General features: G+C 50.6%; 1 protein-coding gene across 1 annotated transcript in view; it reads right to left on the reverse strand.

Moving 5' to 3' along the window:
• Positions 1–17,017, reverse strand: part of LOC140408489 (scavenger receptor cysteine-rich domain-containing protein DMBT1-like) — a 231,948-nt gene that overhangs the window by 93,482 nt on the left and 121,449 nt on the right. Inside the window, exons 2-3 of the mRNA XM_072495741.1 lie at positions 13,588–13,896; positions 12,806–13,117 (exon numbers count right to left, since the gene is read on the reverse strand). Of these exons, the coding sequence (XP_072351842.1) occupies positions 12,806–13,082 (277 nt within the window). The 5' untranslated portion in view covers positions 13,083–13,117; positions 13,588–13,896. The remainder of the gene's footprint in view (positions 1–12,805; positions 13,118–13,587; positions 13,897–17,017) is intronic.

The raw sequence follows: 17,017 nt of genomic DNA on the forward strand, positions 1-17,017 counted from the left end.
CACTTACAGAATTACACAGTGGTCACCCGGGGCAATCTAAAATGAAGATACTGACCAGGGGTTGCAAATGGTAGCTGAGGATGGACAGGAATTGGAAAGCCTGGTCAATTGGTGCGACCACTGTCAGTCTCAACAGAACCTTCAGCCTCCAGGGGTTTGCACCTTTGGGAGTGGCCAGCATGCCCGTGGACAAGACTTTGCGGATCCCTTTTTGGGTATGATGTTTTTGGTCATCGTTGATGCCCATTCTAAGTGGCCAAATGTCCAGCCTATGCATTCCACCACAGCAGCAGCCACAGTGGACAAGTTACTCCAAATGTTTGCGATTCACGGCCTACCTAAGGTGATTGTCTCAGACAACGATACTGCCTTCACAGCCATGGAGTTTCAACTCTTCGTGAAATCCAATGGAATCCAAAATATAAGGACAGCCCCGACTACCCTGCTGAAAGAGCTGTCCAAACTTTCAAAGCAAAAAACAATGTCATAGGCCAACACAGCTTCATTTCGCAAGCTTCTTGCTCTCGTACAATACAACACCGCATATCACCACTGGGGTTACGCTGGCTAGTTTCTTAATGGGTCGGCATCTCAAGACACGGCTGGATTTGCAGGTTAGGTGGGGTTATGGGGATAGGTTGGGGAAGTGGGCCTAGGTAGGCTGCTATTTCAGAGGGTCGGTGCAGACACAATGGACCGAATGGCCTCCTACTGCACAGTAGGGATTCTATGGATTCTTTTTTTAAAATAAATTTAGAGTACCTAATTATATTTTTAAGGGGCAATTTAGTGTGGCCAATCCCCCTAACCTGCACATCTTTGCATTGTGGGAATGAAACCCACGCAGTCATGGGGAGAATGTGCAAACTCCACACACTGACCTGGGGCCGGGATCGAACCGGGGTCCTCAGCGCCATAGACAGCAGTGCTAACCACTGCGCCACCGTGCCACCCAGGGTTCCATGGATTCAATGCACTATTGGAAGTTGGAAAGGTTACACCACTTTTCAAGGAAGGAGCGAGCGAAAAAATAGTGAACTACAGACCAGTTAACCTAATTTCAGTTATTAGGACAACGCTGAAATATATTCTCAAGCAAGTCTAAATGATGCACTGAGAAAAGCATAGTATGATTAAAACAAAGTCAACACGGTTTTACCAACAGAAAATTTTTTTGGAAATATTTTTCTTAAACATTTTAACAATTTTAGTACAAAACCTACAAAAACACAGAATAACAATTAAACAAAAAGAATTCCCTTCCTCATCCCCCTCTTCCCTTACAAAAGTGAAACTTAGTTACTAAATCCCCCCAATCTACCCTACCCCACCCCCCTAACAGCTAATAGTGACCAACTCTTTAAAATACAATATAAACGGCCGCCATCTGCGGTAAAACCCTTCCACTGACCCTCTCACGGTAAATTTCTCAAGATGTAACAACGCCATCAAGTCACGCCAAGGCGCTTGGTGGTGTAGTCGACCTCCAGCCCAGAAGGATCCGCCTCCTTGCCACCAGTGAGGCAAAGGCCAGAACGTCTGCCTCTTCCCCCTTCTGGAGTTCCATCACAACTGAAACGCCAAAAATTGACACCAATGGGCAACGTTTTAACGCAATGTTCAGGATTTCTGACATAGTCTCAAAAAAGGGCCTCCAGAAGTCCACCAGCTTTAAGCACGACCAGCGCATGATGTGCCAGGCCCCCCAGGCACCAATCGTACCTATCATCCACCCCTTCAAAAAATTGACTCATTCCAGCCTTCGTAAGTTGTGCTCGGAATACCACTTTCAGCTGGATAAGACTCAGCCTTGCACGGGACGAGGTCGAGTTCACTCTCCTCAACACCTCACTCCAAACTTCCTCTTCCAAGAGCAGAGCCTGCTCCTCCGTTGTGGTAGTCACCACTAGTGGCATATTATATGTATTACGGCACTGCCCATATATTAAAGGTACAATGGTAAATCCCTGCCTGCTGGCTCCGCCCAGCAGGCGGCGTATAAAAGTGTGTGCTCTCCGATGCTGCAGCCATTCTGGTTCCAGCTGCAGGAGGCACAACATCTTGCTCAATAAAGCCTCGATTGTTCCACTATTCTCGTCTTTGTGGTAATTGACGGTGCATCAATTTATTGAGCAAGATTTTTTAAACGATGGATCGCTCCATCAAGCCTGATCGCCTGCAGCTGAGCCCTCAAGCAGCCAACGCCATGTTCACCTTTGACTACTGGCTAGCCTGCTTCGAAAGCTACCTCAGAACAGCCGCTGAAGAACGCTCGGACTCGCAGAAGCTCCAAGTCCTCTATTCACAGGTGAGCCCTGACATTTTTCCCCTCATCCGGGATGCGCCCACCTACTCCGAAGCAATGGTGCTCCTGAAGGGACATTCCGTATGACCAGCGAATCAAGTATACACCAGGCACCTCCTGGCCACGAGACAGCAACTCCCCGGGGAGTCTCTGGACGATTTCAGGCGTGCCCTGCACATCCTAGGTAGGAATTGTGACTGCCAGGCAGTTTCGGCAGTCCAGCACACCAAACTTTTAATTAGAGACGCTTACATCACGGGCATGAAGTCTGCGTAAGTCCGCCAGCGGCTACTGGAAGGGGGTATGCTCAATCTTGCGGGAACTAGGCAGCTCGCTAATTCGTTCGAAGTGGCCTCCCATAACGTTCAGTCCTATGCCCCCGATCGCGCGGCACCCTCGTGGGCATTGTGGGCCCCACCAGCTGCCGACTCCAGCTCACCGCAAGCCTGCGCCGCGCGGCAGCCAGCCAACTCTGGGGGGCCCAAGTGTTACTTTTGCGGGCAAAACAAACACCCCTGGCAGTGCTGCCCGGCGCGGAGCGCGACCTGCAACGGGTGTGGGAAGAAAGGACACTTCGCTGCTGTTTGCCAGGCCCGGTCGGTCGCTGCTGTTTCCAGGCCCGGCTTTCCTACACCCCCCAGGGGCGCCGCCATCTTCCCCTCCGCAAGCCACGTGCGGCCCATGGGTGCTGCCATCTTTGATGCCACCCGCCATGTGCGCCCCATGGGTGCCGCCATCTTCGGCGCCATTTTGGACAGCGCCTCAGGACCCCTGCTCGGCTGGCCGTTCCATCATCTGCCGCTATCTCCGCCACCAATGACCAGCCCGGGACCTCCCAGCATCTGCCGCAGCTCGCCTCTATCACCCTGGATCAGTCTCAGCCCCGCAACCTCGTGATCGCTACGATGACAGTGAAGATCGATGGGCACGAGGCAACCTGCTTCTTTGACTGCACTGCTCTGTTACTCGGCTTGGATTTTCAGTGCCATCTCCAAAGCCTAACTTTAAAATTCGGCAGACCCCGACGCCCCCTCACCGTCTGCAGCCTCACGACCCTTAAGTTCGATCCACCTTCCCTGTTTGCGAACCTCACCCCGGATTGCAAACCCGTCGCCACTAGGACCAGACGGCACAGTGCCCAGGACAGGAACTTCATCAGGTCGGAGGTCCAACGGCTTCTTCGCGAAGGGGGCATTGAGGCCAGCAATAGTCCCTGGAGAGCTCAAGTGGTGGTAGTGAAGACTGGGGAGAAGCACAGGATGGTTATTGACTACAGTCAGACCATCAATCGGTACACACTGCTCGACACATACCCCCTCCCACGCATATCTGATATGGTCAATCAGATTGCACAGTATCGAGTCTTTTCCACAGTGGACCTGAGGTCCGCCTACCATCAGCTCCCCATCCGCCCGGAGGACTGCCAATACACTGCGTATTGGCAGTCTATCATTTCCTTATGGTTCCCTTCGGCGTCACTAATGGGTTCTCGGTCTTGCAGCGAGAGATGGACCGAATGGTTGACCGGTACGGACTGCGGGCCACCTTCCCGTACCTAGATAACGGCACCATCTGCGGCCACGATCAGCAGGACCACGACGCAAACCTCCAAAAATTCTTCCAGACCGCCAAACTCCTTAATCTCACATACAATAAGGAGAAATGCGTGTTCCACACCAACCACTTAGCCATCCTTGGCTATGTCATGGAAATTGGAGTCCTAGGGTCTGACCCCGGCCGCATGCGCCCCCTCCTGGAATTCCCTCTCCTCTACTGCCCCAAGGTCCTGAAACGATGCCTGGGGGTATTCTCATATTACACCCAGTGGGTCCCTAATTATGCGGACAAGGCCCGCCCACTCATTCAGTCCACAGTTTTCCCCCTGGCGGCTGAGTCCCGCCAGCCTTCAACCACATCAAGGCAGACATCGCTAAGGCCACGATGCAGGCGATCGACGAGTCCCTCCCCTTTCAGGTGGAGAGCGATGCATTGGATGTAGCTCTGGCCGTCACCCTCAACCAGGCGGGCAGGCCCGTGGCCTTCTTTTCCCGCATCCTCCATGCCTCTGAAATTCGGCACTCCTCTGTTGAAAAGGAGGCTCAAGCCATTGTGGAAGCTGTGCGACATTGGAGGCATTACCTGACCGGCAGGAGATTTACTCCCCTCACTGACCAATGGTCGGTTGCCTTTTTAAAAAATATATATTTTTATTCAAATTTTTGTCAAAAAACATAATTTTTGCATAACCGTACGCAACAATTAACAGAACAAAGAGAATAGAAAAAAAAATGTTAACCATATGTACAAAGAAAGGAACGATACAACGTAACAATTAACTCTTCCCCCCCACCCCGGGATGCTGCTGCTGACCTTTACTGCTCTCCTAGAAAGTCGAGGAACGGCTGCCACCTCCGAGAGAACCCCGCCATGGACCCTCTCAAGGCAAACTTTATTTTCTTGAGACTCAGAAACCCAGCCATGTCACTAACCCAGGTCTCTACATTTGGGGGCTTCAAGTCCCTCCACATTAAAAGGATCCGTCTCCGGGCTACCAGGGAGGCAAAGGCCAATACGTCGGCCTCTTTCGCTTCCTGAACTCCCGGATCGTCTGACACACCAAAGATCGCTATCTCTGGACTCGGCACCACCCGCGTGCCTAAGATCTTGGACATTGCCTAAGCAAATCCCTGCCAGAATCCCTTAAGAGCCGGGCATGCCCAGAACATATGGGCATGATCTGCAGGGCTTCCTGCACTCCTAACACATTTATCCTCAACCCCAAAGAGTTTGCTCATCCTGGTTGCCATCATGTGTGCCCCGTGGGCCACCTTAAACTGGATTAAGCTAAGCCTGGCGCATGTCAGAATGTCCAATTCACCAAACAAGCACGTTTTTCGGGGCTTGTGGGAGGAAACCGGAGCACCCGGAGAGAACCCACGCAGACACAGGGAAAACATCCAGACTGCACACAGACAGTAACCCAAGCCAGGAATCGAACCGGGTCCCTGGCGCTGTGAAGCAACAGTGCTAACCACTGTGCTACCGTGCCAATCCCCCCTCTGCCTCAACAGCCCAACCACAAAGTATTCACTCTTTCCTATATTTATCTTGGAACCAGAAAAGGCCCAAAAAATGCTGCAAGATTCCCATACTGTTATCTTTTGCCACCTCCGGATCCAGCTAAGTCGGCGGCGTACAGCGAGACTATGTGTTCCATCCTGCCTCGAACTATTCCTCCACATGTATTCGAGGACCTCAGGGCCATGACTACTGGCTCTATTGCACGTGCAAACAACAAAGGTGAGAACGGACATCCCTGACTGGTACCCCGGTAAAGACGAAAGGGGTCGGAGGTCACTTTGTTCATGCAAACACTGGCAAATGGGGCCCCATATAATAGCCACACCCACGCTACAAAGACCGGTCCAAATCCAAATTTTTCTAAAACCGCAAACAGATAATCCCACTCCACCCGGTCAAACGCCTTCTCCGCGTCGAGCAAGATTATGGGGCGAAATTCTCCTACCCGCCCCACCACATTTCTGCGCCGATCGGCCGGCGGGCGTCTCCGTAACACCGGCCGGTCAATGGGGTTTCCCATTGTGGGGCAGCCCCACGCCGTCAGGAAACCCCCGGGCGCCGGCAAAACGGAGACTCCCGCCGGCGGAGAATGACGCCCCACGATCTCCCCTGGACCCGATTCTCCCCTGGAGCAAGCAGTACATTTAATAATCGTCTCATGTTTGCTATCAAGGTCCATCCCTTAACAAAACCCATTTGGTCTTTCCCCATCACCTCTGGCAGACAAGGTTCCAGTCTTAATGCCAACACCTTCACTAAAAGCTTTGCGTCCATATTTAACAGGGAGATTGGAAAATATGACCCACAGTCTAAGGGGTCCTTGTCTTTTTTCAAGAGCAGGGGAATTGAAGCCTGTCTCAGCGCCTGTGGCAAAGCACTTTTCTCCAAGGCGTCCCTGAACATCCCTAAAAAGAGAGCGGCTAATAGGTCTTGGAACTTTTATAAAATTCCACTGGGAACCGTCCGGTGCTGGTGCCTTCCCCAACTGCATCAGTTTCATCGCCTGTTTGATCTCATCCAACTCTAGCGGAGTTTCAAGGTCCTCTCATAACTCCTCCTCCACCTTTGGAAACTCCAACTCACCCAGGAATTTTACCATATCTTTCCTATCTCGTGGAGGGTCCAACCTGTATAAATTTTGGTAAAAGGTCTTAAATACCTCATTTACCTCCTCCTGATCCGAGACCAGCCCCCCCATTCCATGTCCTAACCTGGGCAATCTTCCTCTCAACCTCCTGTTTCCTCAGTTGATATGTCAGGAGCCAACTTGCCTTCTCCCTGTATTCATAAATAGCCCCTTTAGCTCGCCTCAGCTATCATACCGCCCTATCTGTAGTGATCAGATAAAACTGCATTTGCAGTTTCCTCCTCTCCGCTAATAGTTCTAGGGATAGGGTGTCCGCATACTTACGATATACCTCTATAATATTGTCTATTAGTTTTTCCTGCTCCCTCCTTGCCTCCAACTCTACATGGGCCTTAAAAGATATAGCGCTGGATTCTCCGTTGGCTGATGCCGAAATTGCGAAACGTGATTGGGCGGAGAATAGATTCTGATGCCAAAATCGGAATTCTCTGTCACCTCGACAGCGGTGTCAATGTGTTCCGAAACGCACATACAGTAAACATCGTTTGCATGTCATTAGTGGGCCTGACCCGGTATTCTCCGAGGCCTCTGCAATTCTCCGCTTCCGATCAGCCGAATTCCTGACAACGTGGTTTACTTGTGCTTTTAAAAGTCGGGAAACCGGCGTCTTGGCTGCTGAGGGCGAGAGAGAGAGAAGTGGCTGTGGGCTGCCGGCCAGACACTGGCCAGGCTGGCTGTAGTGGGGCGGCCCTGCCAGGGCCAGGGGAGGGGGAGTAGCCGGTGTGACCCTCCACAGAACTGGGGCGGTGTCCAGTCACGGACTGCCATTGCAGCAGCCTGCAAGGCAGCCATTTTGCTGCATACCCCACTGACCACCCACCTTGGCCCCTGGTGCTGCAGGGTGACACCCATCGTATGGATGCCCGCACTCCTACACCGCACACTATGGCGGCACGGGCGCGGGCCACGGAGCATACCGCTAGCAAAGGCAGTACCAGCCGATGGTACCCCTGGCATCAGGGACCGGCGCCCAGGCCAGAGGCCCCCATGGTGCCAGGCACCGCCAAGGCCAAGGGTGCGGAGATGGGGGGGCATGCGGGGGCAGAGCCTGCAGTGCCAACCGGGGCCACCATGTAGTCTGTTGGACTGGGTTGGGCATCGGGGGGGGGGGGGGGGCACCATGCTAACATGTCAGTCATTCACCCCCTGCATACTGGATATTGGAATTCAACCAGCAATGGTGGCCTTCCTGCTAGTCGCCGCAACCCTGGGGGATGCCCTGCGGCTGTATGAGCTGGAGCTGCTCGAGGAGGAGGAGGAAGTTGCAGCAGCAGAGTGGGCAGCAGCGGAGTGTGCAGCAGTGGAACCTACCACAGAGAAACCGGAGGCAACCGCCCAAGATGGAGAGCCAACCTCTCAACAGGCCGAGGAGGAGGAGATGCCAAGGAGGCACTGCATGAGGCCTCATGTGCACTGACAGCGCCTGTCATTCGAGGACCTGCCAGACCGGGCACGACGTCGAAGACTTCGGCTGAGCAGGGAGACAGTGCATCATATCTGCCAGACCATGGCGCACCTAGCACCGCGGGGGTATGGGAAGGACACCCACTCCTGGTGGCCGTCAAGCTGATGGTCGCCCTGAACATTTACGCCGCGGGTTCCTTCCAGGCATCGAGTGGGGACCTGTCCAGGATCTCACGGACCTCAGTGCACATGTCTGTCCATGCCATCACAGAGGCCCTATATACCCAGATGGATCAATAGATCCACTTCAATGTGGACCAAACTCACCAGGATGCCCAAGCAGCATGGTTCACTGCCATCGATGGGATGGCCCGGTCTGTCCCCTTACGAGCACCTGCAGATGACAGGCCGCTTGACACCAACCGAATGGGGTTCCACTCAATGAACGTGTTGCTGACATGTGGCCATCAACTGTGCATCATACACATCTGCACCCGATACCCGGGAAGTGTGCATGACACCTTCATCCTGGCACACTCGATGATTCCTAACATGTTCAAGACCCCCCCCCCCCCCCCACGGCTGGGGCGTTGACTCCTGGGTGACAGGGTTTATCCACTGTGCGGAGTCTGCACATCCTCCCCGTGTGTGCGTGGGTTTCCTCCGGGTGCTCCAGTTTCCTCCCACAGTCCAAAGATGTGCAGGTTAGGTGGATTGGCCATGATAAATTGCCCTTAGTGTCCAAAATTGCCCTTTGTGTTGGGTGGGGTTACTGGGTTATGGGGATAAAGTGGAGGTGTGGACCTTGGGTAGGGTGCTCTTTCCAAGAGCTAGAGCCGACTCGATGGGCTGAATCGCCTCCTTCTGCACTGTTAATTCTATGAAACTATGAAACTACGATTGTGGCTGATGACACCTATCCAGAGGCCACAGACTAACGCGGAGACCCGCTACAACAACACAGTAGATGGGCAATGGGCTGGAGGAGGGGGAGGAATGGCAGGCCTTGTCCAATGAGGAGAATGTGGGGAGGGGGAGGATGGGCAGACTTGGAGCCCAGGCAAGGGAGGTGTGCACCAGGGCCAACGCGCACAGGACGCTCTGATCACCTCCAGGTTGACCTACTAGGGAGTGGAAGACTGTCCCCCACACACACCTCCGCGCCCCCCTCCATCCCCAACCACACCCTCACCTGCAACCACCTCTGTGATACATACCTGCCACACTAAGAGGTGTGGGCCCTCAATTGGCAGTAACACCACGGGTCTGGTAACCCACTCTGCGATGAGCTCTGGTGCTCCACATCAGTTGAGAAGGTCGGTCTCCTGCCCATGGTAGCACTTTCCACCATCCACCTGGGTGATCCCTGCATGTGAATTGGCCATTCCATCACAAGGTCCCATCGAATCCCTGGGGTGACGGTGGCGGGGATGAACAGAGGAGGAGGCGGGGTAGGGGGGGGGGAGAGAGAGCCCAGGCCACCCACAACATCCGCCCATTCCTACCCCTCTCTCTGGCCTGCCCAGACAAGCCCCAGACAAGCCCACCCCTCCCATCCATCTGACAGAGCCCGAGGCAGGTTGTAACATTGTGAACAGATGTTTAATGTGACAACGTATGTATAGATTTGTGCCCTAGCCCCTATAACTAAATTGTGCCCTGCACCCATGCCAACTTAACTTGTGTCTAAATTTCTGGCCTTACGGGCCCTAAAGCTACGTCTTGGTGGATCCCCAGATGGTACAGCTGGAGTGGAGGATGCCTGCTGTGATTCCTGCCCTGCGACCTGGGTCCCCGTTGGCGGCCGTCTTCTGGGGCGGCCGGCCCGGATGGGCCCAGCTGCTGCTCGGGCGTCTGAAGTGGCACCAGGGTCAGGATGGGGGGAGTCCGAGGTGCTGCGGTATTCCGGCACCTAACCTGCGAGTCACCAGCAGGGGCCCCATCACCTCCTCCCTCGGGGTGCCCGATGGCACCCAGGCTACTCCATGGGACTGGGGTGCGAGTGGAGCTATCCCCTGAGGCACCCCACCTCCTGCGCTGCCAGTCCTGGAGGCCCGCTCCGGTCTCGATCAGGGTCTGCATGCTCGCAGCCATGGAGCACTGGGAGTGGACCATTGCCACCTGGGACTGCGGCAGATCACCCATTGACTGTGCCACCACCTTCTGGGTTTGTGCCACATCAGGCAATGACTGCACCATCTCCCTCTGTGTCTGTGCCACGTCAGCCGACATCTGGGCAATGCCACTGACTGTACATGCTGTGACTGGGCCATGCTCAGGAACGCCGTTGCGATTTCCAGTTGGCTCTGGCACATGGTTGCGGGTGAGGCGGCAACCCCATCCTGGGCCTCGGCGAGCACCTGCACAGATGCCCCAGGCCTTTTACATGTTAATCCATAGCGAAAACCATTCTCCACAATGCCACCACCGGGGATGACACCCGTGCAGTGTTGGCCTGGGTCGCAAGCCTGGTCGGCACCACCTGCTCCTGCACGCAGTTGGACTCCTCTAACTTCACCTGCAGGTGCTGGATGCTCGCTGACAATCCCTCATGCAGTCCCTGGCTCTCCGACTGCATCTTCACAATCGATGGGACTGTCTGTTCTAGAAGGCTGAAACCAGTCTGGACGGCAGCTAGTCCCTGGGGTCAGCCTACCCTACGACTGGGCCCAGTCCAGGGCCCTCTGCTCTGCCATGGTGAAGGGGCACAAGTCAGGCAGTTTTGTCCCCCCTCTAGTCAGGCCATCCACATACTTAATGAGGAATTCTTCCTGAATACACTCAACAAATTTCTCTCTGTCCAAATCCCTAGCGCTATGGCTCTCCCAGTTAATGTTGGGAAAGTTGAAGTCCCATACAATTACCACCCTATCTTTCCGGCAGCTATCTGCAATCTCCTTACATATTTGCTTCTCGATTTCCCTCTGACTATTTGGGGGCATATAGTACAGTCCTATCAAAGTTCTTATTTTTCAGTTCTACCCATATACACTCAGTGGGAAACCCTTGAATATATCCATGATGTTGGCCCTAATCAAAAACGCAACTACCCCTCGTCGCCTATCTCCTGGTCTATCTTTCTTATAGCATCTGTACCCCGGAACATTGAACTGCCAGTCCTGCCCCTCCTTCAGCCATGTTTCAGTATAGCTATAATATCCTAGTCTCATGTACCTATCCATGCCCTGAGTTCATCTGTTAGGTCTCTTGTATTGAATTAATGCAGTTTAATTTGTTTCTCTGCCTTCCACTTTTCCCTTACTGGCTTTTGCTTCTATCCCTTCTTTACTACACTCTGACTTCCTGCATTGGTTCCATTCCCCTTCCACATTAGTTTAAACCCTCCCCAACAGCATTATCAAACAACCCCTCTCGGACATTGGTTCCAGTCCTGCCCAGGTGTAGACTGTCCGGTTTGTAATGGTCCCACCTCTCCCAGAACCGGTTCCAATGTCCCCAAAATCTAAATCCCTCCCTCCTGCACCATGTCTCAAGCCACACATTCAACCTGTCTATCCTGTCATTCCTACTCTGAATAGCACTTGGCACTGGAAGCAATCGCGAGATTACTACCTTTGGGGTCCGACTTTTTAGTTTAGCTCCTAACTCCCTAAATTCAGCATGTAGGACCTCATCCCAATTTTTACCTATATTGTCGGTGCTGAAATGCACCACAACAGCTGGATGTTCACCCTCCCCCTTTAGAATATCCTTTCGCCACTCTGAGGCATCCACGACCCTTGCACCTGGGAGGCAAAATACGTTCCTGGAGTCTTGTTTGCTTCCGCACAAACACCTGTCTACTCCCCTCAGAATAGAATCCCCTATCACTACAGCTCCACCACTCTTCTTCCTGCCCTCCTGCGCAGCAGAGCCAGCCTCGGTGCCCTGAACTTGAAATACTGTCTGACTGACATCAAATCCATAAATCAACGTACTGGAAGAGATCTTTCCATAGACACCCCCGCAACCAACTGGGAAGGACAGATTTGGGAAAAATGGTAGAAAACTGAACACCCCTGGGAGAGAAAGGTCATCTGGAAATGCTGGGGCCCCTCGTCAGAACAGAGAGAATGGTGCTAGGATGAAAAGTGATGCCAGGACAGCATGGTAGCATTGTGGTTAGCACAATTGCTTCACAGCTCCAGGGTCCCAGGTTTGATTCCTGGCTTGGGTCACTATCTGTGCGGAGTCTACACATTCTCCCCGTGTGTGGGTTTCCTCCCGGTGCGCCGGTTTCCTCCCACAGTCCAAAGATGTGCAGGTTAGGTGAATTGGCCGGGCTAAATTGCCCTTAGTGTCCAAAATTTCCCTTAGTGTTGGGTGAGGTTACTGGGTTATGGGATAGGGTGGAGGTGTGGACCTTGGGTAGGGTGCTCTTTCCAAGAGCCGGTGCAGACGCGATGGGCCGAATGGCCTCCTTCTGCACTGTAAATTCTATGAAATTATATGAAGTTTGTGTGTTTTAACTGTAGCTCAGTAGGCCTTTTCTGTCCCAACCTGCTGGACTTAACAGAAAAAACCCGTGGGATTGACTGGGGCACATACGTTCCTTGCAGGAAAAGACAGTCAGTCAGACAGTATTTCAGACCAGGCTGGGACCCTGACTTCAGCTGCGTATCCCTGAGGTAGCAGGTGAATTTAATCAAATCTCTGAGAATTACAAACATTTTGTATCTGAAGGAAGGATGTAATTATTTCCCCAGGGTGAGGTGATTAAGTGAGACTAAGGTATTCAGGAGAAGGTTACAACAATAAACAAGTTTGACGGCCAGGTAGGAATTTGAAAAGGAGGATAAGAATGGCAGGTGCAGAAGGACCTTAAAGCCAGTGAGGGTTTAAACATGCAAAGAACGCTGCCGACTTACCTGAACAGGTAACCCCAGCATGCTGACAGTTTGCACTTGCATTTGTAGCAAGCAGGTTGAAGGTGCATTCACTCAGGGAATTTTCCATTCCATTGCACCTGATACTACTGAGCAGGACATCCCCATCCCCTTGTCTGCGGTTAGCCCCAGTTACTGACACGGCCTTCCCGCAGTTCAGCTGCTGGCAGACGATGTCCCCCTCGGTGACATTCCAGGCATCGTCACAGACCGTTCCCCAGGTGGACTGGGAAAGGATCTCCAATCTTCCCGAGCACATGTTGTTACCGTTGGTCAGCCTGACGGGGAAAGATCCTGTCAGGGAAAGAACAAGATTGGATCATTCTCCTGCTGTGGTTTATTCCCTACAAGTTTCTTCTTCTTCCCTTAAGATTAAAATTGTATGTTTCTGGAACATACCTCTTCATTCATCTGAGGAAGGAGCAGCGCTCCGAAAGCTAGTGATATCAAAACAAACCTGTTGGACTTTAACCTGGTGTTGTAAGACTTCTTACTTAAGATTAAAGAGGAAGCTGTTCAGCTTTTTGTGCCTTTTACGCAGGAACACAAGGTCATTCAGCCTCTTAAGCCTCTTACACAGGAACAGGAGGAGGTCCATTCACCGTCCTCAAGACAATTACCCAAAAACAGAAGAAATTGAGCCCCTCAAGACTCTTACACAGAAATTGGAGGAGCCTATTCAGACTTCTAATTGATCAGCCAACACAGGCCTTTATGAAAATAACGTTGTAAACGTTTCAGCATCGTGTCTCACCACTGCTGACCTGAGCAAGTAACTCCAGCATCCTGACTGTGCGTGCAGTTGCTGACATTCCGCTGGTCTGCTGGACATTCACTAATGGTGAGCTCCGTCCCAACACACTCCACGTTATCCAGCCAGATGGAATCTACTCCTGTGGCAAAGCTGGTGTTCACAGATACTGCATACCCACACTTGAGCTGCCTGCAGACAACGGAAGCATCCACAATGTCCCAGTTTTGATTGCAAATAGTTCCCCAGGAGGAATTCTTGAGAATTTCAACTCTTCCCGAACACAAGTCAGGGCCTTCTCGCAGTCGGAGGGGCAGTGGACCTGGAAAAGGAACAATACAACATATAGTTAGCAGTCATCACACCCAATTCACTGACTTTCATTGTCAATGTATCAGCAAGAACCTGATTTGGCAATTACATTATTAGGCTAGCTGACTTATTCAAGACGGGTAATAATTATTGCCTCAACCTCCAGAAGACTATAAATGGACACAACTGGAAAAGTTGCTGTGGGGACAGCATAAGGAGTTTGTGTCTCTCCTCAGCTAAAAGCAGAATAAACATGATGAAGGTAAAAGACAAGCTCCTGTGTTGTTCCTCCATCATATGCTAACATTTCATTTTAATACTAATAACCATCCTCATGCCTGTCCAGAACTCCATCCTCCAATTCTATCTATCTTCATTGTTCCCTTTCCCTCAGTCAAGTTGGGTGTCTGATTTTGGTGCTTAAATGATACACAAGGAAATCTGCACACTTAGACACACAAGCATTTGTACAGACACACGAGCATACCTGCAGAGAGAGAGAGACGCACGCGTGCTCACACACACTGAAACTAGCAGGAGGACATTCAGCATTTCAAATCTGTGATACCATTCAATGAAATCACGTGTGATTTGTAATCTAATCCATACGCCTGCCTGTTTCATACCTCTGGCTAACAAAAGACTCTCAATCTTAGAATTAACATCAACAGTTTTAGCATAGATGGCCTTGTGAAAAAGTGTTTCAAACTTTTACTACCGAATTGTGTATAGTAGTGTTTCCTAATTTTGCACCAGAATGGGCTGGTTCTAACTTTTGATTATAGTCTAGACGCCTCAACCAGAACAAATAATTTCTCTCCATTTACATTGCCACTTCCTCCTTGGAAATCAATAAATCAACAGAAGCAAATTTAACAAACAACTCCAATGAAAAACAAATGGACAAACGTTCACTTTTACACTCAAATCAGAATCAACAAAAATTAAACATGAATTAAAAGGCAAATCAAAGACAATGTAAATTATAAATTACTCATTAAATGGCCGAAACAACAAATATACATCTCCCAGATTTACTAGGCATTCCATTCGGAATATATGGCACCAATTCCAGTCACAAGGTCCATCAAGAAGCTAAATTCCTCAAGTAGATTTCCAGCTCATTTTCTTCAAAATATAGTCGCCAATCATTATCCCACTCAACTAGAGTTCCACAGATCTATTCCTCAACAAATATAGACACTTGATGCATTGTCAAAGATCCGGGCACTGATGCTAACAGACTGTACACAACAATAAGAATGACCATTCAGGATTCCATCAGAAACGGCAACATGAGACGATTGACAAACCAGAAAATGATGATGGTGCGCCGAAGAGCAGTGAGCACATCTTTCACACCATCAATCTGCTGGAAAACATTGATGCCATCACATCGTACAAAATGCCAAGATTTAAATTACCTCCCCGTAGAATATTAGTAACTATTTCTTATTCGCCAAGATTGACACAGAAGGAAATGTCAACATGTTACCTCTATGAGTTCTCTAAAAGGCATGTATCCACAGATGTGGAAGGCCATGACAAAACCTACTGCTGTGAAACTTTCAGCATACGAAAAACAGTTCACGAATTACATCTGCAGGATCTTTGGTCCTGGAGTGCAAGTACAATCAAGGACAAAAAGATGTGCCTTTCTGTGCCAGGAACACCAGCAAAACCTCTTCAAAGCACTGAAACAGTCATTATCAGACTCATTGACATTGCAATTTTACGATCCTAGGGAGACAACTACCACGGAGATAGATGGCGCATAGAGAATTCTGGGAGCACGCATACTACAAACTGGTAAACAGATTGCATTTGCATCAAAATTGCTGTCCATAATCCAATACAACTACTCCAACAATGAACGGGGAAACACGATCATTGCTGTTTGGAATCATGCATTTTCATTCCTATATCTTTGGAAAAAGGTTTGTGGTAGATACCACCCTCAAGCCAATAAATATGACTTGGCAAAAGCCACTTGTCATGAAGTTACAGCTCTTAATTTTTATGAAAAATTATTTTCAATATCTTTAACAGAAATTCTAGAATTTGGGACAGAGCAAACGGCTTTAAAATGCAAGAGCACCCAAGGCGAAGGCAAGAAAGGGAATCAAGACCTGCTGAAGGGAGAGTGAAGAGAAACACTTCACATCTCAGCAAACCACCTAAATACAGCAGAGATGATAAATTTGAATCATACAATCACTACAGTGCAGAAGAAGGCCATTCAGCCCATCAAGTCTGCACCGACCCTCTGAAAGGGTACCCTACCTAGGTCAGAACCCCACCCTCTTCCCTTAACCCTGGAACCCCACCTAACCTAGTTTAGACACAAAGGGCCAATCCGTCGAACCTGCACATCTTTGGACTGTGGGAGGAAACATGATCACCCAAAGGAAACCCACGCAGACAAAGTGCAAACTCCACACAGTGACCCGAGGCCAGATTTGAGCCTGAGTGCCTGGAACTGTGAGGCAGCACTGCTAACCACTATGCTGCTGTGCCACCCTTTCAGGAAAGAGAAAAAGAAAGGGAAAGAGAAAAACAGGAAAGAGAGGAGGGGGCATAGAGAGAAGAGAGAGAATTTCAGGACAAACGGAATACAAATTTAAACAGCTGGAACTGAGGGACAGGAATCCTACTCTGTCCCTGAAGACACCACCAGCTTTGACCTAAGGGATGAGACAATTTGGTTTGCTTATTTAATCCCTAAATTTGATGAAGCAGAGGTGGAAGATTTCTTTATCTCTTTTGAGTGGGTAGCACAGCGGTTAAAGTGGCCAGTCCATTGGCCCCTACCACTGCAAAGTAACCTTCAGGAATGCTTACAAGGTCTATTCCCTCTTGCCTGAGAAACTGACTAAGAAATGTGCATACCAGTTAGTGCCGGAAGCGTACTGTCCGAGATTGCAGACCTTCAGGAAATGGCCTGACCAGACCTACATGGAATTTGAAAGCAGCTTGCTTTTGACCAGTGGGTGTAAGCACTTAAAACAAAAGCCACTTCAAAAAATCTCCACAGGACATTTCTCCATAAGGAGTTTAAAAACTCCATATCTTTCCCAATAAGAACATACACAGAGCACAGGAACTGGGGCTAGGCAGGCAGGCATAGTGGC

Source organism: Scyliorhinus torazame, chromosome 3, assembly GCF_047496885.1.
Source record: "Scyliorhinus torazame isolate Kashiwa2021f chromosome 3, sScyTor2.1, whole genome shotgun sequence".
NCBI classification, from domain to species: Eukaryota; Metazoa; Chordata; class Chondrichthyes; order Carcharhiniformes; family Scyliorhinidae; genus Scyliorhinus; species Scyliorhinus torazame.